Below are 25,031 nucleotides of genomic sequence, written 5' to 3'. Positions count from 1 at the left end.
GGCTTCTCAGGGCCTTTCTGCGCCCTGGCTCAGGAGCAGAGCAGGGAGCCGCCCGCCAGGGCTCTGCAGCAGGCGCTTGCAGGAGCAGCTGCCATCCAGCTTGGCTGCTGCAGACACCGAGCCGCGAGCTGGAACCGCCCTCGGCCTGGGCTCTGTGTCTGAGGGCTGCGGCGACGTGTCTGTCACTCGGCCCTGAGAGGTGTCGCTGGCCTAGGGGGCTGGGGGGTAGATTCGTCCTGCCGGGGCTGCACCTGGGCATGGGGCGTCGGCGTCCCCAGAGGGGGTGGTATGTGTACCCCACTTCCGCGTGTCCCCATTCCTCCCCGCGCACACGCCATAACGTGGACTCCCTCGCCCTCCCGCCGGTGCCAGGCCAGCTGACGTTTCCAGTGGGCTCTGCTCAGGCTGCCCCTGGCTCCTGTTCTCATCCAGAGGATGTGGTGATGGCGTTGCTAGCACTGCCACCACCTCATTGCTGTGGCCGCCTGCCTGTTGTCGCCACCAGAACAGAGCCGCGAGCCTTGCCGGGGGGCACGGCTGGGACGTGACAGTCCCCGTCCTGTGGTCCCCATCCCTGCAGGGCCGAGGGCCACAGAGGACAGCAGTCCTGACCTGACCCGCAGGAACCTGAGAGACCTGGCCCGTCACTGAGGGGCCGTGGGGTGACTCCGCTTGTCCCCCTCCTCAGATCTCGCCCTGACCCTGGGCTCAGCCCCTCTGGCCCGGCCGGCTTCCACCTGGAAGGGACAGGCAGAGTAAAGTCCCCAGACGGAGGCCATGGCTGAGGTGTGGTCCACCTGGGAGGTGGCCGGCAGCCGCCCGGGTAGCGCTTCGCTGTGGGTGTGGAGTGACACCGCCGGAAGCCCTGTTGCTCGTTGTGCCCTGTGACTGATGGCTGCCGGCAGGTCCCTGCTCCCCAGGACGATCTGTGTTCCTCTTCCTGACACACTCATTTAACTCACAAGGCATTTGCTTATTTATTTTCATTGTTCTTGATAATAATTCTAAGCCATTAGAGGGGAAAATTATATTCAAAAATGCTGTTTCACACTTTATTTGTTTGATGATTTAGAGCGATAGAAAATAGCACATTTGCTGGCTTTTATAGTCTGATAATTATTCACATCCATCAAGCCATTCCAGGGGAATAAACAAAACACCAAGAAAATTACACTATTAATAGCATCCTCCGCAGCGGACGGAAGATACTTCCCAGGCCAGCGTGACAGCAGGATGTGTGGCCTGTTGGCCTGCAGGGAAGGCCGCTCGCTCCTTGGGGCGAGGACGCACGGCTGCTCTGCGAAGGCTCTTGACGCAGCAGCTCAGGTCCTCTTTCTGCTTTTGTTGAGACAGGTACTTGCCAAGTTGCCCTGCTGGCCTGGCCCTCAGGGCTTCTGCCTCAGCCTCCCGCGTGGCTGGGCTGACAGTGGGTGCCGCCTCACTGGGTGGGTCCCCAGTGTCCCCTCCTGGCCAGGCCAGGCTGTGGCTCAGCCAGATCATGCTCTGCTCCAGGTCCCGGCCGCGGTGGAGATGCCCCAGTCCCTGCTTTTGTCCCTCGGGCAGGTTTGTGAGCTTTCAGCTCTGCTTTTGGGGGGTGGCAGTTATTGGAGGGGTGGCATTCCTTGCTCTGAATGCTTCAGAGTAGGAGAGAAGAGGCCCGGAAAGGCAGAGAGCGCCCGGGACTGTCTGCCTCCCCCGGGTTGTACCGTTCCTCCCAGACTCAAGGCATCACTTCTGCTTGAGGGTGATTTGTGTGTGTGGTGCTGGGATGGAACCCATGGCCTTTTCCCTGAGCTACATCCCCACCCCTTTTTATTTAGTTAGTTTTTAATTTTAAGACAGGGTCTCACTAAGGCACTACATTGTCCAGGCTGGGCTGCAACTTGCCATCCTCCTGCCTCAGCCTCCCAGAGTGCTGGGCTGACAGATGTGTGCCTCTGTATGCAGCCCTTCTGGAACCTTCTGTCTGAAGTGCATCCTTGCTCCGCCTCACATGCGTTGCCCTGCAGCCTTTTGAGTTGCTGGCCTGCTGGGCTGAGTTTTGTTTCTCAGCCATTGTGTGAGTCACACATCTCTTGTCCCCAGCTAAAGATGACAGGCCCGGGCTATCTGTCTCCTGGGGCCCCTCCTGTGCGTGTGAACCTGACACCTCATCTGAGCACGTTTCATTTTCTCCTGAAGCCCTTTGTGCTTTCTGAAAAGGAAGCTGGCAAATGCCACCTGGCCTAGCCCCACGGCAGTGCCAGAGTGCCACGTTCAGTCCTGAGCTTCCCGTGTCCTGCCAGGGGGCACCTGCAGTGGCTGCCAGGGAGACCGGTGCCATGCCTTGGTGAAGATGCAGAATGGACTGTTTACAAGTTTCTAGTTCAGAGTCTGCCAGGGTTTTGAGGAGAGTTCAGAAACAGGAGGCAGAAGGGGCCAGCACTGGGACCTGAGTGGTCCAGGCGAGGATGGCGAACCTCTTAGAGCTTTCAGTGATATAAACAGCCTGCCGTGGCACACGTGCCATAGGTTCACCACAGCTGCTCTGGAGGGTGGGACTGGGCTGGCGGCCCTGGCGAGGCAGAGGAGCTAGGGGTCAGGGACGGGGAAATGCCCTCTGCCCAGGCTGTCAGGGACGAGCCTTGGGGGAGGTCTGGGCTGCGGCCCCCTGCGGGCAACGTCAAGGAGACCTGCAGGAGCCACTGCTGCCTGGCAGATGGGGCTACCTGGGGCCACAGGAGGCGAAACAGATTGCTTCTGGTGATGCATCTTGACCTTGTCACAGACACTGGGCTCCCAGAGAGCGAGACCAACCAGCTCCCCATGGCGGTGCCCAATAAAGCTGACTTTATTTTACAGCCCGAGAAGTTGCTTGCTAATCTCCAGGCAGACGCTCGAGCTGCCTTGAGCTTCAGCGAGCCCAAGTCTCTACTCCTCGATGTCTTTGCCTGCACAGCCAGACCCTGCCCGGGGTCAGGGAGGCTTCAGTGGGTGCCAGGTGCAGGCGGTGACGAGGGTGGTGTGGGCTGAGCCCTGGGGGTGGTGGCGTCTCCCCAACCTCGCCGGTATCGGCCCTGGGGTGCACCCTGGGCAGCTCCTCCTGCTGCCAGTGCCTGTGTGTCCGTCCTCACTGCCCCTGTGGCTGCTCCCACGATGCTGGTGCCTGTGCCACCTGGAGCGGGAGGGTGGCCACCCAGCACGACCTGAAGGACACGGGCCTCGGTCCACTCACCTCCGCTTGGGTGGTGAGGTTCTGTGCGGCCTGTGCCATCCTGGGGTAGCTGGCTGGCGGGTGCTTCGGCATCAGGGTTCCGGGCACCGCAAGGCCTCTGCTGGCCTGTGCCAGGGGTGCGGTGGTAGGTGCTCCTCGCTCCTGGGCACTGCCAGTAGCATGGTCCAGATGTCCCCAGGGCCACCCCGCTTCCCGGCCGAGAGCCCTTTTAATCTCTCCAGGGGCCACGTCCTGCCAGCTGTGCTTCCCGATAACAGAGGAGCTGCGTTGCGATGTATTAAACTTTTAACATCCACCAGATTCAATTAATCTTATCTTTACAACTCCCAATTACAGGCGGTAATTAAGTGAAGGCTGCATTGTAGATGGGGATATTGCATTAATCATCCCAGCCCCGCAGCCATGAATTAGCTCCTTCCGTCCTCTGGCGGCTTCCCGGGTGGGTGGGGGCCGGGCCCACCTAGGTGCTGGGATTAAGATTAACTCCATCATCTGTGTGTAACCGATAAAAGGCCCTTGAAGGAAGGGTGACCTCAGCTTTGTCCAGACAATGGAAATCGGGAAGCAACAACAAGGCTGGAGGCCCGGGTGGCCGTGGGCAGGGGTCTGGGAGTGCGCCCACAAGTTAATCACAGAATTCTGTGTAGATGAGAGGCGGCAACATCGGCTTTATCTGCAGGCCGCACCCGCTCTGTATTCGAAAGTGTCGAGCCTCTTGCTGGTTTGGGCCTCCGTGCTGCGGACAGGGCCTTCTTTCCTGCTGCTGCCCTCCGCCTGGCTGCCTGCGTCCTGGCCGCTGCAGGCTCCTCCTCCACCTGCCCCGGGTCCGGAGCCCTGACTGTGACGGCCACACGCGCCCCGGGTGCGGCCCCGTGCCTGGCAGTGCGGCTCCCGTCCGTGCGAGTGCAGGGTGGGCCGGACTGGTGCATCCGTTGGCCCCGGCTTCGCGGCCCCTCCCCACCAGCCTGCGGCTCCGGGCGGCCGCGCCAGCTTCCCCCCCAGCGTGTGCGGCGTGGCGCTCCTGCGGCATCTGTTTGCAGCTCCCACCTTCACCTCCCTACTGATGACAGAGCCCCAGTAATCTTTCAGACGTAAAAATGTGTAAAAATAAAACTCACGACGTGGGTGACGAGTGAAACCCCCTCCATCCTGAGGCTGTTTTCCCTGTTGGCTCTGGGACTGCCTGTGTTCGGTTGGGACCGCCCCACGCCTGGCTCTGCCCCTCGGTCCTGCTGCCGGGAGTGTGCGTGCCAGCCCATCACCGTCCAGCTAGATGTGTCCTCTCTGACCTGCTCCCTTCTCTCACAGGTACGCCATCCCCCCGGAGCACGGCAAGCGCCTGGAGCGGCTGGCCATCGGTAGGTGTCTGCGGGCGCGGCCAGGCAGGGTGGGGCCGGGCGGGGACCAGGGCCGACATCAGGGGTGGCTGTTGGACCTGTTTTATGTTTGTTGTGTCCTGTACTAGGATGGAGTCCAGGGCCTTCGCACTGAGCTGCTATAACTCCAGCCCTTTTTAATTTGGAGACAGCGTCTGGCTGAGTCACTAAATTGCCCGGGCTGGGCTCAAATTTGCGATCCTCCTGCCTCCGCCTTCCAGAGTATTGGGATCACAGGTGTGCACCACTGTGCACAGCTTCAGGTTCTGGCTTGGGAGTGGTGTTAGCCTTTGAGATGGGATCCGTGTTCCCCTGCTGTGTGCTCGGTCTCCTTGTGAATTCCCAGAATGCTGATGCCATAACAGCCCCTGCTCCCTGAGTCCTCCCAGGTCTGGGACCTGTGCAACTCCCGGAGGCTGTGGCTGGCCTGTTCTCTGGTTTTCCCTGGTGCAGCCACTGCCCGTGACCTTGGCTCGCTCATCCAGGTCTGGTGGAGCGCAGGACTCTCAGTTACCTGAGCAGTGGTACAGTGTCTGTGGACTGCCTGCCCTGCTGGGCTGTCCCGGGCTGCCCAGACCCTCTCTGGGCACTCGGACAGGGGCATTTGTCTTTGGGGGTCCTGGAAACAAGCCAGACAGCAGTTGGGGCTGGCATCGAGGCCCCTGAGCCCCCAGCATGTTCCTGGGTCAGCTCCTGTCACCGCACCTGCTCTCTCACCTTGTGGAAGCTCTGATGTCCTGGTGTCCAGTGGCGCCTGCTACGCGCCTTACCTAGCCTGTCAGGTGGCCGTGACAGACCCCCGAGGCCGGGTGACTGTGGCAGCAGGACGTGCTGTTCATGTTCAGTCAGGGGCTCTCACCTGTGCTGTCTGCTCACCGATGGCTCCTGCCCTGGTCTCAGTGCCAGGGGCAGACAGGTCCCTTGTGCCTTGGGGGAAAGGGTTATCCTCCCCATCATGGGGTCCCTGCCCCCCCCCAGTGTGACACAGGTTGTCTCAGATGCCCGGACAGCCTCCTTTGCCCCTGTTATCTCAAACAGTGGGCAGGAACAGGCAATCTTCATGCCACCTGCGGCGGCTCAGGGCACATGAAAGGGAGGGCAGTGAGGACCCGCGTGCCCCAGCAGCCCCTCTGGCCTCCCTGTGCCTCCTGATGGCAGTGGTGGGGCCCAGGACTCTGAGGCTTGTGTGGAAGTTGTCCTTGGCATCGCGTGGGTTCCCTGACTGCCCAGTGCTGTCCTGTCGCCTCCCCACCTTTGGCCCAGAACACAGCCACCACGCGCTGTCCCTCCCCACTGGCTTCCTGCTGGTGGGGCAGGGATGGCCCCTCTCCATGAGGGGTCCTGCAGGGGCTCCTCCCGTGGGCTCTGAGGGCGGGTGCCATCTCCTGCAGAGCGTGCAGCCTATGTGAGAGGCCCAGCTGCCCCACCTTGGAGCTGCTCTGGTGGGGAGGGCTGGTCCTAGTCAGCCACACCTGTTTCCCACAGAAGTCGACAGTTTCGGTGTCTGCAGCAAAGATCTGTTCACTTAGGTATCTGAGCTCTCAAGAAAGAAATGAAGACAGTTTTCTCCATTGTACTTCTGTTCTCTTCTTTTTTCTTTTTTTTGTTTTTTGAGACAAAGTTTTCCTGGCCTGAAACTTGCAGTGATCTTCCTGCCTCAGCCTCCTGAATGCTAGGGTCACAGAGTTGTCCCACCATGCCCGGTGTACTGTACATTTTTAAAGATATAAACTTTAACTTTAAAATAAAAGATAAAGAGATGTTTTCCTGAAGAGTTTTCTGTTGCTATTACAACAAATAACCACAAACTTAATAGCTTAAACAACATGGACTAGTAGTTCTATAGGTCAGCAGTCTGGATTCTGCTGGTAGCTCCCGGGAGTACCTGGTCCCCGTCCTAGCTCCTGGAGGCATCTGGGTCCCTCACTCAGCCGAGCGGCAGAGTCCCTGCATGCCACCTTGCTGTGGCTGCTGTTCGGTGACCTAAGGTGATGGCACGGACTCTGTCACAGTTCCTGACTCAGCAGTGATCCCGCCTGCCCCTGCTCGGCCTCCCTGTGGCCCCACCGCCCCGTGTCTTCGTCGCGCTGCACACCCTGTTCCCCTGCCATCTGCGTCTCCCTGCTGCCCCTCTCTTTTCGAGGCACTCCTGAGGTCACGGTCCCCAGTGGCGGGTTTGCCCCCAGCTGTGTGCAGACTCTCACCCCAAGGTGGAGCAGCAGCCTGGGGAGGTGTCCGATGGTTGTGGAACAGGCCGGCCCCCTTGGCAGCCCCAGCAGGCCCCCACCACATTTTGGGGGGATGTCACGGCTCCGTCTGGGGACTGGGAGTGGGTTCGAGATTAATATGGAGAATGATAGAGTACCTGGAGTGGGCTCGCCAGGGGAGTTGTAGGGCCCACGGAGAGAGCATTAATGTGCTGCTGCATTATTGGTGCTAATCACTTAAAATGTGTGCCTTTATTAGAGCTTTAATGAGAGCCACTTAAACCATGCATTAAAAAGAGGAACTGCAGCTCGGCCGGAGGCCTGGAGGCAGGCAGTCATAACTCTAATTGAAATGCTCTTAGTGTTGGGAAAGCTGCTGGATTCCGTGGTCCCGGCCTCCCCGGAACTTTGCAGTTGTGTCCACGAGCTCTGGGGCTGGCAGAGCCCCCACTCTGTACTACCGTGTGCCTGAGTGGCGATGAGCTGCCCCTGTCCAGAGTCCCCACCTGCTCCTGGCCTGGCTCGTGGGGTCCATCCAGGGGCGGAGGCTGGGCCTCCGATTTGGGGATGACCCTTTGGCAGCAGGGGCCCTGCTCCCACCGGAGGGCGCGGGCGTGCGGTGGCCCGGATACTGTCCTGAGTCAGTATCCGCTGGGACGGAGGGAAGAGGCCCCAAGCTGTGCTGGTGGGACTTGCTTCAGCTCTCGGTTGGCCAGCTGCACGGTCTGCTGGGGGCAGGGGCGTCCCCAGGTGGAATTCACAGCCATCCTGGCCTGTGGCTGATGAGGTTGTTTGGTGGCCTGGGGTGTTGGGGGTGGGCGCTGTGTGAGGAGTACCAAGCCAGGCACGGCAGTTGCCCATGCGGGGCTCAGGCCTGGCTGCCTGTCCTACTGTAGACTCTGTGTACGGAAGGAAGGGTCCCACTCTGGGGCTGCCAGTCGCGTCCCACAGTCCCTGGCTCACGAGGCCCTACGTGGCCTCTCACGCGCACCTTTCAGGCCATCACAATGACTGTGTCTCATGTCCTGTTATCTGGGCCACCGTGCTCCTTCCTGTGGGGAGGTGGCCCAGCTATTCCCTGCTGCCCAGCCCCCTCCAAGCAGGGGCCACAGATGGGGACATCCCCGCCGTCCACCCCGGCAGACCCAGTGGAGCCACCAGGTGGGACCTGGGTGCTCATCTTCCTCAGAGCTGTGACCCAAGCCCTGCAAGTCCCCTGGGCACCTACCTGGCCCAGTGCAGCCTCTGACTGATGCTGCCTCTGTCTGTCCTAGGCTTCTTCCCTGGGAGCTCACAGGGCTGCGACGCCTTCCTGCGCCACAAGATGACACTCATATCGCCCATCATCCTGAAGAAGTACGGGATCCCCTTCAGCAGGGTGCGTACAGGGTGGGCAGACACCAGGGGGCCGGGGGTTGCAGCCCCAGGAGAGTGTCATGTTGGCCCTGGAGAAGGTTCTGCAACAATGGCCAACAGGCTGAGGTTTTGCTATAGGCAGCTCCGACCCTTGTGCAAGATGGGAGGGCAGAGGGAGCGACCGAGACAGGCAGGTCTCAGCTTGCTTTCCCCGGCTTTCTCTCCCCAGCCAGCCCCTCTGCCTGCGTGGCCACGAGGTGCGCTCCTCAGGGCCTGCAGTGGGCACCAAGAGTCAGGCACAGAAGTGGGCGGCAGGGTGGCTCCTGCGGAGGTGCTGGGAGCTGCTAAAGACCCATCCCTGCCCGGAGCTGGTGCCCTCGGTGGGACGCTGTTGTCCCAGGCCTGCCCCTTGCAGGGCTGTGGCGAGTGCCACCTAGCAGGGCCAGCTGTGTGACCAGCTCCCAGCCCTGTGGCTGCGCTGATGGACACTTGGGGCTTGTAGCTGAGGAGCTGTTGGGTCCCTGGGGGCCCAAGGCGCCACCCGCTCAGGAAGCAGCTCTTTTCGGTGCAGGCCTGTGTCCTGGGTGGGACAGGCGCGGGCGGGCGGGCAGCAGCGGAGCCCCTCAAGTTCCCATCTCGGTTTCCTGGCTGAGCAGTGTGGCGGGCCTAGCTCTCCACCTCTCTGTCGGCTTGTAAGAAATCGCTTCTGACATTTTAATCGCCCGCCTGCAGCTCAGCTCGCACTGGGCCCACTGCTTGTTAGGTGCAGCTGGGGAGGGCAGGAGGTTGGGTGGGGGAGCCATCCACGGTGTGTGTGGGCATCGTGTCCCTCTGCACCTGGAGAACCACCTGCCCCGCACATGGTCCTGGACGTGGAAGGGTGCCAGGCTCGTTCGTCTCCAGTGTGTGGCTGAGGGCTGCGCCTGCCATCCCCTGGTCCACGTCTAGATGGCGCTGCGGTTCACACAGATTGCCCAGCTCCACCTGGGCTCTGACCTCCAGTGAGGCTGGAGGGCCGTGGACATAGAGTCCATGTTCCTCACTCTTGGCCCTGTCCAGGGACCCCGCATCCATGTCCTCTGAGACCCTGCTGGCCGGCAGAGAGCAGCCCCTGTGCCTTCCGCTCTCGAGCGGTGCCACAGCCCTCAGAAGCTGCAGGCGTGGACCCCTCATCTGAATTCCTGGCACCCTTCAAAGGAGCGACTCCCTGCTCTCGGCTTATAAATCCTTGTAATGGTATTTACTTCTCAAAGAAAAAGCAGATCGATAGCAGAGCTTTTTAATAATTAACAGTGTGTATTTCTGCAATCTGCGCAGACTTCCTTGTTTATTCTGCACGCACTTGTGGAAGGCGCTGCGGCTGAGCTCCCATGACTGGTGTCGGGCTGGCAGCCCCGCCACCTGGATTACTTAGCCGCGCCCCATCCACCATTCCCAGTGCCTCCTAATTTATTGCCGGGCTCGTGTTGACAGCAGTGATGTGGAACGCGGATACCGTGGGCCCCAAATGCAGCCCCTGGGATGTAGCTGTCCCGACAGGGACATCATCTTCCTGTTGTCCAGCCAAGCATGGCCTGGGTCTTGGGTCCCAGGGGGGCAGCAAGGCCCCCATGTCCCCTTGAGCCAGCGCCTGTCCCCAGCCCTTACACGTGGCTTTCAGACTGGGGGGTCTTGGCTGTGCCCCGGAAGGCTCTGCTCTGGCAGCTTCTGGCACTGTGCTGCTGTCCGCAGGCCCAGTCCGCGCCGTGCTGGCAGCCTGCGGAAGGGAGGGAGCACACTGGCTGGGGTGCGAGGAGGCCCAGCAGGAGCACTGAGAGGCCCACTCCACAGGCCGAGAAAATTGGCAGTTGTGTTTATAAAAAAGCCCTAGGTTTGACTTTACTTCTCCCCCACTGCCCAGAGAACCGAGTGAGGCTGACAGAGCCTGATTGCACTGCGTCCTGTCCCAGCGCCCGTCACCCGGACAGGGACTTAAACATATTACTTAATGCACGCTGACTTCCCTTGATTGGTGCAGTTAATTATTTGAAAAGAAAAATATCATGGTGTTCTTAACGACTGGCTTTTCTCCAGCTGTGTCAGTTTTGATTGATTTTTGACGCGGTGGCGGCTTCTGGAAGCCTCACCCTCAGCTCCCGCCACCCACTCCCCGCCTGCCGGGGCTCTGCCTCCTCCTCAGTTTCTTAATTAATTCAGGGGCTTCTGCTCATCTCTCCAGTGGAAAAAGTGCAGATTAGCCAGCCCAACAGCACCTGCAAATCAGCAGTGGGGAGACGTGCAGCCGGAGCCTGTGAGTGGCACAGCACTTTGGGAGGCCGAGGCAAGAGGGTTGCAAGTTTGGCCCCAGTCTAAGCAACTTAACATCTTTTTTTTTTTTTTGTTCTGAGAATCGAACTCGGGTCCTTGCTCTTGTAAGGCAGGGCAACTTAACATCTTAATGAGACCCTGTCTCAAAATAAAAAATAGAAGGGGCTGGAGGTAGGACTCAGTGTGAAGGCCCTGGCTTCAACCCCAGGACTGCAAAAAAAAGAAAGAGGAAAACAAAGATATGAGCACCTTTTCCAGGCGAAAGGTCTGCACAGACGCTGTGGGGGGCTCAGTGTCCTGCGCCCACACCTGTCGTGGGTGTGGCTGGATCCACTGGTGCGGAGGGAGTGGCCTGTGCCCAGTGGGCTTGACCCTGGGACATGCCCTGTGCCCTGCAGTCTTTCAGCCCCGCTCGGAGGGAGACACACCTCCAGGTGAACTTGTGCACGCACGCGCTCAGGGGAGCCTGCGCTGGAGGTCCCCACGTGCCTCAGGAGGAGACGGTGGCACAGCCAGTGTCCACACAGCCGGCTCCAGCTGAGTGAGGGGCGCTCGCCAGCTCTGCCACTCGCCATGTTGGGGACACCGAGCAAGGGACACTGCGTGCAAGTGCCCAGCGTGTGGCCCATGTGTGCAGACTGCAGGACGGCGGCCAGGTGGCAGCGTGCAGGGGCTGAGGCAGGGTCCTCCCCGGTGCGTGTGAGAGGCCAGAGCCCCACACCGTACCATCGTGACCCAAGCACCTCAGCCTGTGACTCAGGCCCTGTCTCTGGGAAACACTCTGCCCAAATACTAGGACAGTGAGTGGTCCCGGTGCCATCTGTCATGAAGTGTGTCACTGATGGCCAAGCGGGTGCTGGTGCAGCACGGGCAGCACAGTCACCTGAGTGTCCCATCCACGGAAGGGGCAGGGAGCTGGAGGAGGCTGTGACCCACGACACTGTGGGCCCTGCCCTCTCCCTCAGGCCCTGGGTCCCGTGTCACTGCGGTCCACACCACACCCTTGGCAGCAGCCAGCCTGGCTGACTGTTGGAGCCGTGGAGGGCCCTGGCTGGTGACAGGGACTCCTGCGCAGGTCGTCTGTGGTCTGCACGTGGCTTCATGTGCTGGGGGACACTGTTCTGGTGGCCCTGCCTGCACAGCAGCCTGTCGCTGGCTGCGGATGTGATGCGGCCCCTCCAGGCAGGGACCCTGCCCTCTCTGCACGTGTTGGGCACGAGGTCTGCATCGCTGTCTCCTGGGAGGAGGCTGTCCCCTCGGGGCCGAGCGGGTGGCCATGCTCCTTGCTGTGGTTGGTCCGGCCCCGGGAACTCCCGGGACCCTGCCTGTCCGCCCCGCTCCTCACGTCCCGCTTTCCCTCCTCAGATCACGCAGGAGGCCGGGGAGTTCATGATCACGTTTCCCTATGGCTACCACGCGGGATTCAATCACGGGTTCAACTGTGCAGAGTCCACCAATTTCGCCACCCTGCGGTGGATCGATTACGGCAAAGTAGCCACACAGGTAGGCACCCGAGGGTGCTGTGGTGGGGTGGTGGGCAGGGGCGGCCCCCGCCTGGCTCTGACAGGGCTCCCGGGGTGCACACGAGGAGGCTGGTGGCCTGGGCCGATCCTGGCTTTGTCTGCAGCCCTCAGCCTGTGTGTGGGGCCAGCCCCGCACCTGCTCCTCAGTGCGTGAGCGCTTCTTGCTGACTTGGGAAGGCGAGGAGGTGTCTGTTTCCCAGGCACTTGCCATTCCTGGTCTGTGAGGACGGCTGGCAACACGCATGACAGGGAACTGTGTGCCCAGCACCCTAAGGTGCTTCCTCTCACCACTGTCCCTGCAGACGCCTCTCGCAGTGCTCTGGACGAGGCCATGAGCTGCCCGCCCCCAGCCTGGGGCGCAGGCCACACAGCCCTGGTCCATGTGCTGCTCCTCAGTCCACCCTGAGCCTCGGCCCCTGCCCCCTCTGCCCTGTGGCAGCCGGGTGTGGCCGCTTACCCGGCCAGGGTGACAGCAGGCCGTCCCTGCCCATTCCTGTAGGGCCCGGGACGGGGACAAACTGGGTTTCCCTGGTCTGGGCCCGGGTGGGTGAGAGGGAGCTCGAAGGCCAGACCCCGAATGACCCAGCATCCTGTGGGCCTCAGACCCTTGTGCCGGCCAGCACTGACGCAAGGCATGTGCGCGGGGGTCACCCTGCCAGTGTTCAGGACTGAGGGCCGCGGAGCACGCGGGACAGGTGTGGCTCATGCATGTTCAAACTGGCTGGTGTTTTGGGTACTTTGGGTTAAGCCAGGAGTGTCATTGGGATGAGCATTCCGCTAGGAAACGGGTGCTCTGGGGTGTAGGTGGCTGGAGACGCCTTCCGCTGGGCGTGCTGGTCTGGACCATCCCTGCCTTCATGTGCCGGTACTTGTTTCTGTCTTAATTGCTGCAGTGCGGGTTTGGTTTCCCTGTGTTTTGCAGCCCTGGGGATGGAACCCGGGCCTTGCCTGTACTGGGCAAGCACGCACCACCGAGCTGCACCCCAGCCCAGGGCGCTTCCGGAGGGGGACAGGCACCGTGGGTGTGGCACCCAGCTGGCGCTGGGGTCTCTTTGTGAAGACCCTGAGCTTGGCTAGATGAGGACAGACCAGGGCCGACACTTCCCCGCACTTGAGCTGAAGGATTCATTAAGCCTCTTGGGCCGTGGTGGTGGCCAGGCTGTGTGGCCGTGCGCCTATCTCTTTGGGGCCTGGCGTGGCATGTCCCGCGGGCCTCGGGGCTGCCCAGACATGAAAGGCCATTTTGGTGCAGCCGTGTGTTCACAAACAAGTGACACTCGGGAAGTGCGGCCCGGCTCCGGCCTCCACGCTGACACTGTTGGTGGCGGAGCGTGAAATTGCTGAACAAGTGGTTCGGTGCGCGTCTGGGCGGAGCAGCGGGGGGGGGGGCACCGCGGCCTCTGATGGCACTGCAGGGTGGCGAGGCCTGGCCTGAGGTGTCGGCTCACGGGCTGTGCTGCCGGGGATGGGGCAGCGGGGCCCATTGCAAGCAGGGTCGCGCTCTGGTGCCTCACCTGGGGACAGTGGGACAAATGAGAAGCAGGAAATGGCCAGGCTGGGGCCTGGGGCTTCCCCAGCCCCTGCACGGGAGGGGGGAAGAGGTGCCCATGCCACCCTGCTGCATCCTCCTGGCCTGGGTGCCGTCCACGTGCCTCAGGCCAGCTGCTTGTCACACTCGTGTTGGGGACCTAGGAGGCCTCCACACCCTGTGCTCAGAGGCCGAGATCCCGTAGCCGAGTCCCCATCCCTGCCTGTCCTGCCCTGGGCTCTGCGGCAGCAGGTGGAAAACTACACGCCCCCCGGGCCTCCATCCAGTGTGGGAATTCAGCCAGAAGGTGCAGACCAGGCCCTCAGGCCAGGCCCAGTCAGCAGTTTTTATCAGTCTGCAGAACCAGCGTGATTTTTACATCTTCAAAGCTTAGGGGGAAATCAGGACATACAGCCTGTGGCGATGACAGAGAAGCCAGGCTCTGCTTTCCTGAGGCCATGCCTGTGGGGCACAGCAGCATCATCCATCGTGGGGCCAAGGCTGCTCCACCCTGCCGCATCGGGGCCAACAGCCCAGGGAGGACACCAGGTGGCTGCCACCTCACCCTGCACCCAGAGACAGACGCACTGCCGGGGATCCGGGCTGGACAGTCTGGGCCTGAGGCCGGGTCCCGCTCACCCATTCCGTGTGCTGAGGCCAGGTGGGCAGAAGGTGGCACTGACTCTGTAGCTGCCCTCCCTGCCCACACACTCTGCAGCCCGGACCCCCGGGCCCCTCCTGTGCTCCTGCTGTGATGGGCCCTGCCCTCTGTGACTGCTGTCCTTTGAGGGACCTCGACATCCAGCTGGGGAACATCACTCTCTGTGCTGTCCTGGGCAGGAGTGGAAAGGCAGAGGGGAGCAGCGAGGGCAGGTGCTGTGCGCTCCACCCTCAGGTGCCGGCCGTTCGACTTCAGTCAGGGTTCAGGCTGTGCTCTGTGGGCTGCTGAGCAGCATCCGGGCTCCCACCTGCTCCACTCCCGGAGCTCCCCAGTGTAACAGCCACACACAGATGTCCCCAGACACGGCCAGCGTCCCAGGGGCTGGAATCTGCCCAGTCAAGCCCCCGGTGCAGTGCTCTTTGACTCTGCTCCCTTTTGGCTGTAGTAGGCGTCTCCTGGGTCCTGAGCACAGATTTCCTGGTCCCTGCCCTGTAGGAAACAGGGACAGCTCCTCTGGATGCCCTGCCGGAAGGCAGCTTCTCTGTGGTGGGTACTGCTGTCCTTCACAGCCCATAGCCAGCGCCCCAGACACTGAGGGCCACCGAGCTGCACAGCTGCCACCCCTGCCTTGCAGACGCCTCCAGCTTTGGAGGGACAGTGGGGCTGATGGGGGGACTGCCCAGCACCCAGTTAGAGCTCTGTGATCGCTCTCTGCCCCTGTGCAGGAACTCTGGTGCCCTGGACCCACCCCCGCCATCAGTACTTTTTTTACTTCTGGAGCTCTAGATTAAACTTAGGGCCTTCGCATCCCTGTCCTTTTTTGACTCAGTGAGGCAGGGTCTCACTGAGTTGCCCAGGCTGTACTCAAGCTTGTCTTCCGGTCTTCGTTTCCCAGAATGCTGAGATTATAGGTGTATGCCACCTGGCTTGTGGGTGGAGTTTTGCAGTAGGAATGACTGCAACCCAGCGGGATCCACAGGACTGTGGCAGGTCAGGGTCATAGACCACACTGAGCCTGGCATCTCTGAGGGCTGATCTGTGGGGAGGGCCCTCTGGGAGGTAGCAGCAAGGCGGGCGGCCTGAGGGTGACTGTGCCTGCTGTGACCGGTTGTGCTGCTGGCTGCTGAGGCCTGTCTGAGCCCCGCATTGCCACGTGGGCGTCTTCTCAGGGCGTGACTCAGGGGCACTGCCCAGCCTGCCCGTTTCCTGCCTGAGCCTCTCCCACAGCGGCGATATGGCTTTATCCTTGGCCTTGGTGATGCCAGTGCCTCCACGGAGTGCTGGCCTGGGCTGGCAACCTTGAGAGGAGGAAGGTTGTGGGTGCCGAGGTCAAGCACGCCTTGACACTTTCTGTTTCCCTCCTTGCCCCCTTGGAGGTGCAGGGGCCACAACGGCAGCAGGGTGCAGTTTGGTGGGCTGGTGGCAGCAGCCTCCCTGCACTCGGATTTCCCGAGCTCTGCTGCCCAGCCGGCCACAAGAGCACACAGGCTTGTTGGGGGGACGGCTAATGGGGAGGGCAAAGGGACGCCCACTTCCCAAGGAGGACTGCAGTGGTGCCCACTCCGGCCTCCCTAGCCAAGGGCCCCCGCAAATGCACTCAGTCACCCCTAGGGAAACCCTGGCTCTCTTGGGGGACATCTGAGCGGAGGGGCTTGGGGTGAGGCGAGATGGACAGAGATCTCGGGGTACTCTTTCTGGAGACCCCCACTTGGCACTCCTGTGGTCCCCATATCCAGCTGGCAGCAGCTGGCACTGGTTGGGGGCACCTCACCCGCACCCTGGGGTACATGGGACCTAATTCAGTAAACGGAGCCAGCTGGCCTCTCCTCCCAGTGCTGCAAGCCTTCTGTTTGTAGTGATGCCGCCTGCTCTGAGTGATTAGCCCGGCCCCGGGGAGGTGGCAGCAGGCTGGGGCGGCGGCAGTGGAGGAGGCCAAGCGGAGGGGCTAAAGCCCAGACTCTGATCTGAGGTGCTGGCTCCCCGGGGCTGCGCCTCAGTAACCCTCTGATTTATGGCACTGAAGAATTTGTGGTAATGCGCTTTGTGAAATGTGCTGTCCTTTGCTCCTGCCCGTAGGTCCTGTCACGGGTCCCTGCCGTGTCTCCAGCCCCCATGTAGACACGTGGGCTCGAGGTGCCAACAGGTGTTGACGTGTGAGGCTCCAGCCGGGGACCCTGGCTGTGCATGGCGCCAGCACTGGCCAGCTCTGCTGGGGTCCTGAGTGCGTGTCTCTGCCGTGCAGGCCTGGGGTAGGCAGTGAGAGCCGGTCTGGAGAGATGACCAGTCAGGTCTCCTGGGCACTGTGCGTGCCGGGACAGGCATGCTCTGTGGGGCATCCTGGGTACTGCAGAGTGCCGGGCAACGTCCCCGGCCGGGAGCTCCACTGTGTGGCAACCACTTGTGACTCTGTATGTTACCCGGCATCCTCAGGGAGAGCTTTGCCTCCTCTGTGGGCCCCTGGATTGGGTGGGCTTTTTGAGGGCCACAGCCACATCTGCCTGGGGGTATTGGGTCTTTCCAGGTAGAGGCCAGAGGTTGGGCACGCAGGCTGACAGCAAAGCCACATCTGCCTTTCCCGCCACCCTGGGGAGACAGTGTTTTTTGGCTGTGACTACCTGTCCAGTGGCGTGGGTGGGGAGGCTGTCCTAGGACTGATGCCCTTGAGGTGTGGCAGCAACACAGCCTCAGGGTGGGATGGACACAAGTCTTCAGCAGGGCGGTGCTCAGGGAGCAGCCGGCAGGACACACGGTGGGGAAGGGGTGGGGCTTCCCTACCATCCAGCATGGCCTGGGCCTCTGTCTGAGGGAGACCAGGCGGGGGACAGTGCAGCTCCTGGGATGGTGCCTGCAGCCCTGGGCGAGGCAGCGCTCTGGCCCTGAGTCCTCCCATCCAAAAGGTGGGGTCCTGGGGTGTGGGAGGTGCCCCGGGGTCACTGCTCTGATGGCCATCGGGAGTGTGGGTGTCAGCTGGCAGCGCCTGTGTGGAGGGCAGAGGCGCTGCTGTCCCTGCAGGAAGCCCGCTGCCTGCTGGGCCCGGGAGCTGGTGCCAATGGCTTTGTTTCCAGTGGGTTTCCTAATGAACTGCTGTTAGCAGCTCTCACTGCAGCGTGGGTGATTACTTTGAGGACAGGGGGCTGCACCCTTCCCCAGCTCCCCAGCATCCATCACATTCCTGCCCATGCAGCGTGCAGCGGACATGTTGGGAGCTCGTGCCCAGCCCCCTGGAGGAGCTGGCTGTGTAGAGGCTGTGTTTTTGCCGCTGCCCCACTTCATGCAGCACTGTTACTGTGTGGTTCACCATGTGGCTGCAGGGCCAGGGGACCGAAAGCAAGCAAGGAGGGGATGCGTCACCCCGGGAGGCTGTGCCGCAGCACAGTGGAGAAGATGGGTGCTGTGGGCCCGAACCCAGTCCCTTTGGTCCTGGAGGCAGAAGTGAGGCCAGGTTCGCCACTGTGCCCCCCTCCCCGCTGTCCTGGGCCCAGCCTCCTCCTGTGTCTGAGTCCTCTCCGCCTTTGAGAAGGACACCAGGCACCGGGTCAGGGCCACCCAAGCCAGCGTGACCTCATCTTAACTAAGTACCTGCAGAGACAGCTCCCTGCTAGGGTCTTCGCCGGGGGCGGGGGGGTGGCAGGGGGGGCTCGCTCTTCAGCCTCATGGCCTGAGGATGGGGTGTGGGTGAGGGGACAGAGGGCAGAGCCCCGGGTCTGTGAGGTCGAGCAGGAGGGAGGGCCACCCACAGGGTCAGGTCGGCTGCCTGCCCACCAGGGAGCTGGCGCTGCCCTGCACATGGGGACATCAGGTGTCTCACGGAGGAGGGGTCTCCTGGCTACGGGGTAGCTGCAGGGAGGGCGTTTGTCCCTGTGACTTAGTACAGAGAAACTGGGGTGCAGGGCGTGGGTGGCTTGGCTGAGTCCCCAGGTTTGGCCTGACACATGGGGTCCATGCCAGTGACAGAGATGAGTGGGCCACGTGGGGACCACCCTGGTCGTGCAGGAGCCCTGGCTGCGTGCAGCTCTGGCCCCTGCCCTCCAGGGGCACAGACAGAGCCTCGGGCCTTACTGCACCTGAGCACCTTGTTACAGCCTCACAGCCCCAAGGAGACTCGGGTGGCACAGGCCCAGGAGAAGCCACCGCCGGGCAGGCTCCTGGGACCCAGGTGTAGAGGTGTCCGGGTGCGGGCGACAGTGGGCATCAGGTGGAAAATAGCCTTTGCTGTCGCCACTCGGGCAGGGCCATCCCTGTCCACATCGTCCCCATCCGGTGGTGCCACCGCCGCCGGCTGTTCCCACGCTGTGGCGGTGGCCTCAATGTTCCGCCCTGTTTCCTGCATCTGCAGGCCGAGAGCAGAAGGGGGTCCCCGCGGCCCAATGCTATTTGGGTTGATGATTTTATTGAACTACATTTAATAATTTTCTCTTTAGGCCAGTGGCTGGGACTCCTCTCTCCCACTTTGCTATTTTACATGAGCAAATTCTAATATCTGCTCAACCTTTTAAAACAAGATGGCCCCTGATTAAAGCTCAGTGCTGTTTAAATGGGGGAAACGGCAGATCAGCCTCCATGGGCCGCAGCCTGGCCTCATTAGTCTGCCAAGCTCATCTGTGGCCCCGGGCAGGGGTAGAGGCTTGGCTGTGGACGGAGCTGGCTCCCAACTGCACCCCTCGCACCCGTGCTAGGCGTGCGGATTCTGTGGGCCCCACCTGTAAAGGCAAAGGGCTGCAGGCCTGGTCCCTGGCAAGGGTAGTGCCTGACCCCGGGGCCCAGATGCCGGTCAGAAGCTGCAGTAGAGCCTGGGCCGCTTGACCTCGGGCTCAGCGCTCAGTGCTCGCCCTGGTTAGCACCCTGCTGTGTCTAGCACAGACCTTGCGCATGTTTCTGTGGCTTCGGTGGCGTGTTTTGTCACATCTACCTTGGGGGGCAGTGTCTCCCTGTGTTCTGTATCTGTGCCACTAGCTACGGGGAGGCCCAGGGGTCCTGCAGCACCTCTGAGTGTCCCTGTTGGAAAGGCCTCGGCGTCTGTGTGTGGCCAGCAACATGTGTGGCAGAATAAGGAGGGTGACAGGAAAGGAGTGTGTCAGTGCCCTGCCTGAGCCTGAGCCTCGGAGCCGGTGCCCGAGGCCACATGGTGTTGGTGGCACCAGGGTCGGTTCCTAGATCCCAGGAAGACCTGGAGGTAGTAGCTCCACGCAGGACAGGCCACCCAGCCGTGCTGGGTCGTATGTCTCTGAGAGAGGCTGAGGAAGCCCCTGGGGTCCTGATGGCCACCTTTTCCAAACCCGTACCTGGCTGGGCGTGGTGGCGCACGCCTGTCATCCCAGCACTCGGGAGGCTGAGGCAGGAGGATCGCTGTGAGTTGGAGACCAGCCTGGGCTACATAGTGAGGTCCAGGTCAGTCTCAGCTACATAGTGAGACCCTGTCTCAAACCCCCCCCCCAAAAAAAAAACCAGGGAAAGACAACCAAACCCGTACCCTGGCAGTGACAAGCCGTGAGCAGCCACTAGAGGACGCAGTTTATGGCAAAGTGGAGGACGGACATTGTGCGTCCAGAGCTTTGTCCGTGCAGAGCCTGGTCTTGGGGACACGGTAGCTGTCCAGACCCCTATGTGGAGCCTGCCCCATGTTTGGCTCAGGTCCTCACAGGAGGCGCAGCAAGGACGTCTGGCCCTGCTGCCACCTCCCACACTGCGCAGGGCCTGCAGGTCTCAGCCACTGGGGGTGCAGACATCAAGCTCCATTAAAGGTTTATTTTTGTAGTACTGGAGATGGAACCCAGGGCCTTCACACTGAGTTGCATCCCTAGTCCTTTTTCTGCTTTATTTTGAGGCAGTCTTGCTAAGGTGCTCAGTTCCTCAGGCTGGGCTCAAACTTGCACTCTGTCTGCCTCCGCTTCCCAGGGTGCTGGGATGACAGGCGTGAGACGCCCCTGCCCGTGCGCTTGTGCAGTCCTGGTGCTCATGGGCAGGGTCTCTGGAGTGGGCAGTGGGATGCTGGGGGGCAGCACCATCCTGTGACCTGGGCCTGGCAGAGCCGGGGAGGCGGCTCCCCCTCTGGCTCGGCCCCACCCTCTGTCGTCCCCAGGCCCCGCCTGAGCTGCTCAGGACCGAGGGCTTCTTCCCTTGGTCTTTCTTGCTCCGGGAAGGAGAAATCTGTTTGTCCCACACCGGCCCCACCCTGTAACCATCAGCGCTTGCTTCCCCATTTTCTCATTCATTTTCCCTGAAACGTGGCTGCTGGTCCTGGGAGACTGTGGCTCGGATGCCGGGCTGTTTGATGTGTCAGTCTTGAGAGGCGGGCGATAGCCACGCTGCTCAGCTCTTTGGCGTGGTGGCCGAGCTGCGGGTGACAGGGGCGAGGCGGCAGCAGAGGTGCGTGGATGGGGTCATAAATCTCTGCTCGTCATCTGTGAGTGACGGCTGTACGTGTGTGAGCCTCTGCCGGGCGACTTCTCGACCCCTGGACTCTCTGCAGGGGCTGTGGCAGTGCTCACACACTGGGGCCTCCCCGGGGCCAGCGCCCACGGCTCATTGTGAGGGACCTGAGTGAGGACAACGGGGACAGCCCAAGCCGGGTGTCTCGCCTTCCTGCGTCCTGCCCTGCTTGGCGTGCCGGAGGCTGAGTGGACTGGGGCCTTGCAGCGCGCGCTGCAGTCTCTGCATACCTGGGAGTCCCACAGCGGAGCCCCAGGGTGGCTGAGGAGGCAGCGGCCGAGCCCCTCCCCAGGGTGCTCATCTGGCCCCGAGGAGCCCGCGCAGCCACAGCCGCGAAGACTTATAAAATGTGGACCGAGCCCTGGCTCTGTGTGAAGCAAAAAGTTGGGAATGATTTTGCTCTGGGGTTCTATGGCCTGAACTGCAGAACAGAATCTAAAACCAGCGCTCTTTGTTTGAACATCCAAAACCTCTGACACGACAGCCCCGGGTGAGACAGCCCCCGATTGCAGTCTGTGGGACGCGTCCCTCCCACGCCTGGTCCCTGTGTCCTTGCAGGTGCACACGCCCAGACTAGTGTCCACCAGGCCGCCTGCTTCCACCTGGTTCTGGCACGTGGGGCCTCATTCCTTCCTCCCGGGCTGTCTCTTGGGGACCAGGATTGCTGTGTCCTGTGAATGGGCGCCCGGGTTGATGACAGCAAAACTAAAACAAGCTAGGCCAGAGCACGTGAGCCCCTGAGCCCACAGGTCAGCCTCAGCACTCACCCAGGCCGGGCACACTTTCTGCAGCATTTGCTTCACAGCCCACAGAGTCTGCTGTGACTTTGGAGTCTGCTGTTGAGCAGGTACAGCTCGGGCCCATGGGCGGCCAGATGTCAGGGCCGTGGCGGCGAAACTTACTTAGAGAGCACGAGGCAGGTTGGATTTGGCCGGCAGTCTGACTCAGGGTTACTGGTTCAGGGATGAGGTTGGTTGACCCTGAGGTTGAAGAGCCTCACAGGTGTCTGGGTGAGTCTCCCGGCACTCAGTCGCGTTCATAACTGCAGCTTCCTGCCCGCGTGGCCATGCAGTCTGCACGCTTGGCCTGCCAGGTGCATCCTGAGCCTGTCCCTGTCCTGGGACGTCTCGGACCGTTCTGTCAGCACCGTGCTCCTCAGCCTGACCCCGATGTCATCGGGGTCAGAGGGTTGTGGGGTGTGCCTGTGTGTGGAGTGTGTGGGCACATGTGTTTTCCTCTTAGCAACAAGGCAGAGAGCGTCTTTGTGTTTCTGTGTTTGGGACAAGAGGCTGCGTGTCAGAGAGCCGCGTTTCACCTTTTGTCCAGGGGTCGTGGTGTCGAGGCGTGACATCCTGTGCAGCCGGACAGCGGCTCCCTCCGAGGCCCAGGCCTTGCTAGGGATGGCGAGGGACGGTGACGGCGTGACCCTGCTCCCCTGCCCCCGCCGGGGTGGGCACAGCCTTGCTCGCCCGTGTTCTGGAAGCACCATCAAGCACATCTGCTCATTAATTAAACTGGCACTAGCAGCTGTGGTGAACGGCCATGCCCGGAGCTCTTTGAGGAGCACTTTGTTGGGGGCTTGTGCGGTAGTGGGGGTGCCAGGAGGGGTGGCAGCATCCCTGGGAAGGGCTAGCAGCCACTTGAATCAAGGAGTGGGGCAGGAGACCCTGAGAGGCCACACCCAGGGGCTGTTGTGCAGCTCGGCAGCACCCACGGGTGATGACGTGGGCTGCTGGAGGGATGCCACACCCAGCTCATGTGCCGCCTGTCACCCTTGCTCCTCTGTCTGTCCCCAGAGGGGTCCGTGGAGTCACTGGCCACACGACCTTGAGTTGGATGGTGCCGCCTGCCCTGGCCCTCGGTCCTTGTCCTCGTGGCTCTGGGAGGAAATCTGGGCATCTGAACCGCGGTGACTGAGCACTGGGTACCGCAGTAGCAGTGGGCCTGGGGCGTACTCGGGCCTGTGGGTGGGGGTGCTCAGTACCTCTTTCTGTCGGTGCCCGCATTTTCCTTCAGAAGCGGATGGCGCAGCCATACCCTTGAGAGCTGCTCCATCTGTCTCGGATGCTGATGGGGGCGCTGGCAGGGATGGGCGGGACTGTCAGCCTCGGGGATGGAGACCGGTGTGTCCCAGAGGATCGGGGCCGGTGGGTAGGCAGGGAGGGCATGGTGGGCGCATGATGGGAACCAACAGCCCAGTTTGCTCGCTGCTGTATGTCCGCTGTGGGCGCCGGCTCAGCATGCACCTGAGGTTTCTGCAGTGAGGCTCCCGCCGCCCTGGCTGCCCTTAGGTGGCCCACGGCTCCCGTGTCTCCCAGGCTCAGGCCGAGAGGCATGGTGGCAGCTGTGGCAGTTGGCTCTGCTTGGTACCCCCTTCTCCCACACTGCCGGGCCAGCCCCCAGCCTAGGGAGTGACTCTCTCCTGTCCCAAGGCACGAGGCTGAGATTCCCTCCCAGACCCGCTAGGGCCTCCCATGCTGCCCTGCCAGAGTCCCAGGGCCACCCGCACCGTAAGGTGACTCCAGTACCTGCTGCTATGGCGGGCTTGTGCCTGTGCCCCCATCTTGGCTGGGGCCATTGGCCCGGCAGGGACGTGAGGTGATGGGCCAGCTTGGCCGGCACAGCCCACAAAGCAGTCTGCAGAGCGTGTCCCCTCCACGGGCACACACAGGTGCTCTTTGTAATTAGGCTAGGAAGAGCAGTTGCAGAGCCGCTCCATACAAATCCCTTAGGCCGCCCTGGCTGGAGACGCAGGGGAGGCCTGGCCTGGCCAGGAGCCAGAGCCCCTGGCACCACCTGTGCTCCCACCGCTCTGCAGCCAGGTGGCACCGCTGGCCTTGCTGCACACGGCCATTCTGTGAAGCCAGTTTGCGGGAGCTGCGTGCCGTAAGTGTCCCCTGCCCTCAGTGTGGTCGCCATGCACGGGCCAGGGGTGCAGAAGTTCTCGCCCTGCAGCACCGGCCGGGGGCTGGGAGGTTTTGGTGTCTCTAGAGCAAGAACAGGGTAGGTGGGAGGCCTGTCAGGGCCAGGGACTGGGCAGTCACACTCAGGTCGCTTCCCCTCCAGAGAGGGTGATGCTGGCCAGCGAAACAGTCCCGACGCAGAAGAGTAGTAGCTGTTGACTTCGCGGGGAGGCAGAGTTCTGAGGCGAGGGCGGGGGTCAGGCTGCCAGTGAGGGCCTCACGTATGTCCCGTGAGAGCAGGGCCGGGCCAGTGTGGCTGCCGAGCTGCTGCCACCCTGTGGCCCCCATGTCCTCTGTGCCCTCCTCCTTGAGCGTGCACATGTTTTGAGCCCCAGGGGCAGACTGAGAGGTCAGATAGGGCCTGGGTCCCCATGAGGCTGAAAACACCGATGGTTTGGCCCTGCTGAGATTGGGGTCCCCTCCCTGTCCCCTCGTCTTCGGCGCTGCAGTCCCAGGCAGGGTCCCAGCTCTGCAGAGAGTGAGCGGTCCTTCCTGAATGTCGGGGTCACGTTGGCACTAGCCCGGCTTCCAAGCGTCCAGTGTCACCAGGTTGGGGATGCGAGGGCCATCTGCTTCTGTGTGGCCTCATCACCTGTTTGCCCGTGCTTGGGGACATCCCGGCCAGTGCGGCGCTTGCCAAGCCCCACAGGAAACTGGCTGTGCTCACCACCCCCAGCAGCAGCATCTCGCACCCTTGTGAAGCCACGCGGCCCTCCCTCCACCTTGCCACGTGGTGGCTGTCACGTGAGGCCAGTGTCGCCCTGGCCGGGCCTTACCAGGAGGGCTGCCTGCCCCTTCCGGCGCTGTGCTGCGCTGTGTGCTTGCTCGTTTTTTTCTCTTTGCACTCAGGGGGATGCCAGCTGTCGCCCCCACCTTCCTGGGATGTTGGCTGTCCTGGCACTCTCCAGGCAGGTCTGTCCCCTAAAGGACAGGGCTGCAGGGAGCCAAGGGAGGCCAGTGTGGCGGAGCCAGCCCCCGGGCGGCACCTCAGGCGTGTGTGTCCCCGCAGTGCACGTGCCGCAAGGACATGGTGAAGATCTCCATGGACGTGTTCGTGCGCATCCTGCAGCCTGAGCGCTACGAGCTGTGGAAACAGGGGAAGGACCTCCCAGTGCTGGACCACACGCGGCCCACGGCCCTCAGCAGTCCCGAGCTCAGCTCCTGGAGCGCCTCTCGAGCCTCGCTCAAGGCCAAGCTCCTGCGCAGGTGGGTGGGCGCCCGGCACACGCAGACCCCTCCTGCCGCCCCCTCCGTTTCTCCTCCTCCCTCCACTTCCTGTTCTGAGCCAAAGTGGACTTGTTACCAGGTGGTTCCTTTTAGAAATGGCTCGCCGAGGCTGGGCGTGGTGGCGCACGCCTGTAGTCCCAGCACTTGGGAGGCTGAGGCAGGAGGATCGTGGCTAAGTTCAAGGCCAGCCTGGGCTACATAGTGAGACCCTGTCTCAAAAGAAAAAAAAAAAAAAAAAAA

At 61.9% G+C, this 25,031-nt stretch overlaps 1 protein-coding gene across 1 annotated transcript in view; it reads left to right on the top strand.

Annotated features, from left to right (window-relative positions):
* The window catches only part of Kdm4b (lysine demethylase 4B), a 73,587-nt gene that overhangs the window by 24,605 nt on the left and 23,951 nt on the right, over nt 1-25,031 (top strand). Inside the window, exons 6-9 of the mRNA XM_033759608.1 lie at nt 4,523-4,572; nt 8,072-8,175; nt 11,826-11,963; nt 24,574-24,770. Of these exons, the coding sequence (XP_033615499.1) occupies nt 4,523-4,572; nt 8,072-8,175; nt 11,826-11,963; nt 24,574-24,770 (489 nt within the window). The remainder of the gene's footprint in view (nt 1-4,522; nt 4,573-8,071; nt 8,176-11,825; nt 11,964-24,573; nt 24,771-25,031) is intronic.

The sequence above is a fragment of the Fukomys damarensis genome, unplaced genomic scaffold, assembly GCF_012274545.1.
Source record: "Fukomys damarensis isolate Sample0158 unplaced genomic scaffold, DMR_v1.0_HiC HiC_scaffold_37, whole genome shotgun sequence".
Taxonomy (NCBI): Eukaryota; Metazoa; Chordata; class Mammalia; order Rodentia; family Bathyergidae; genus Fukomys; species Fukomys damarensis.
This window is presented reverse-complemented; position numbering and strand designations above follow the sequence as displayed.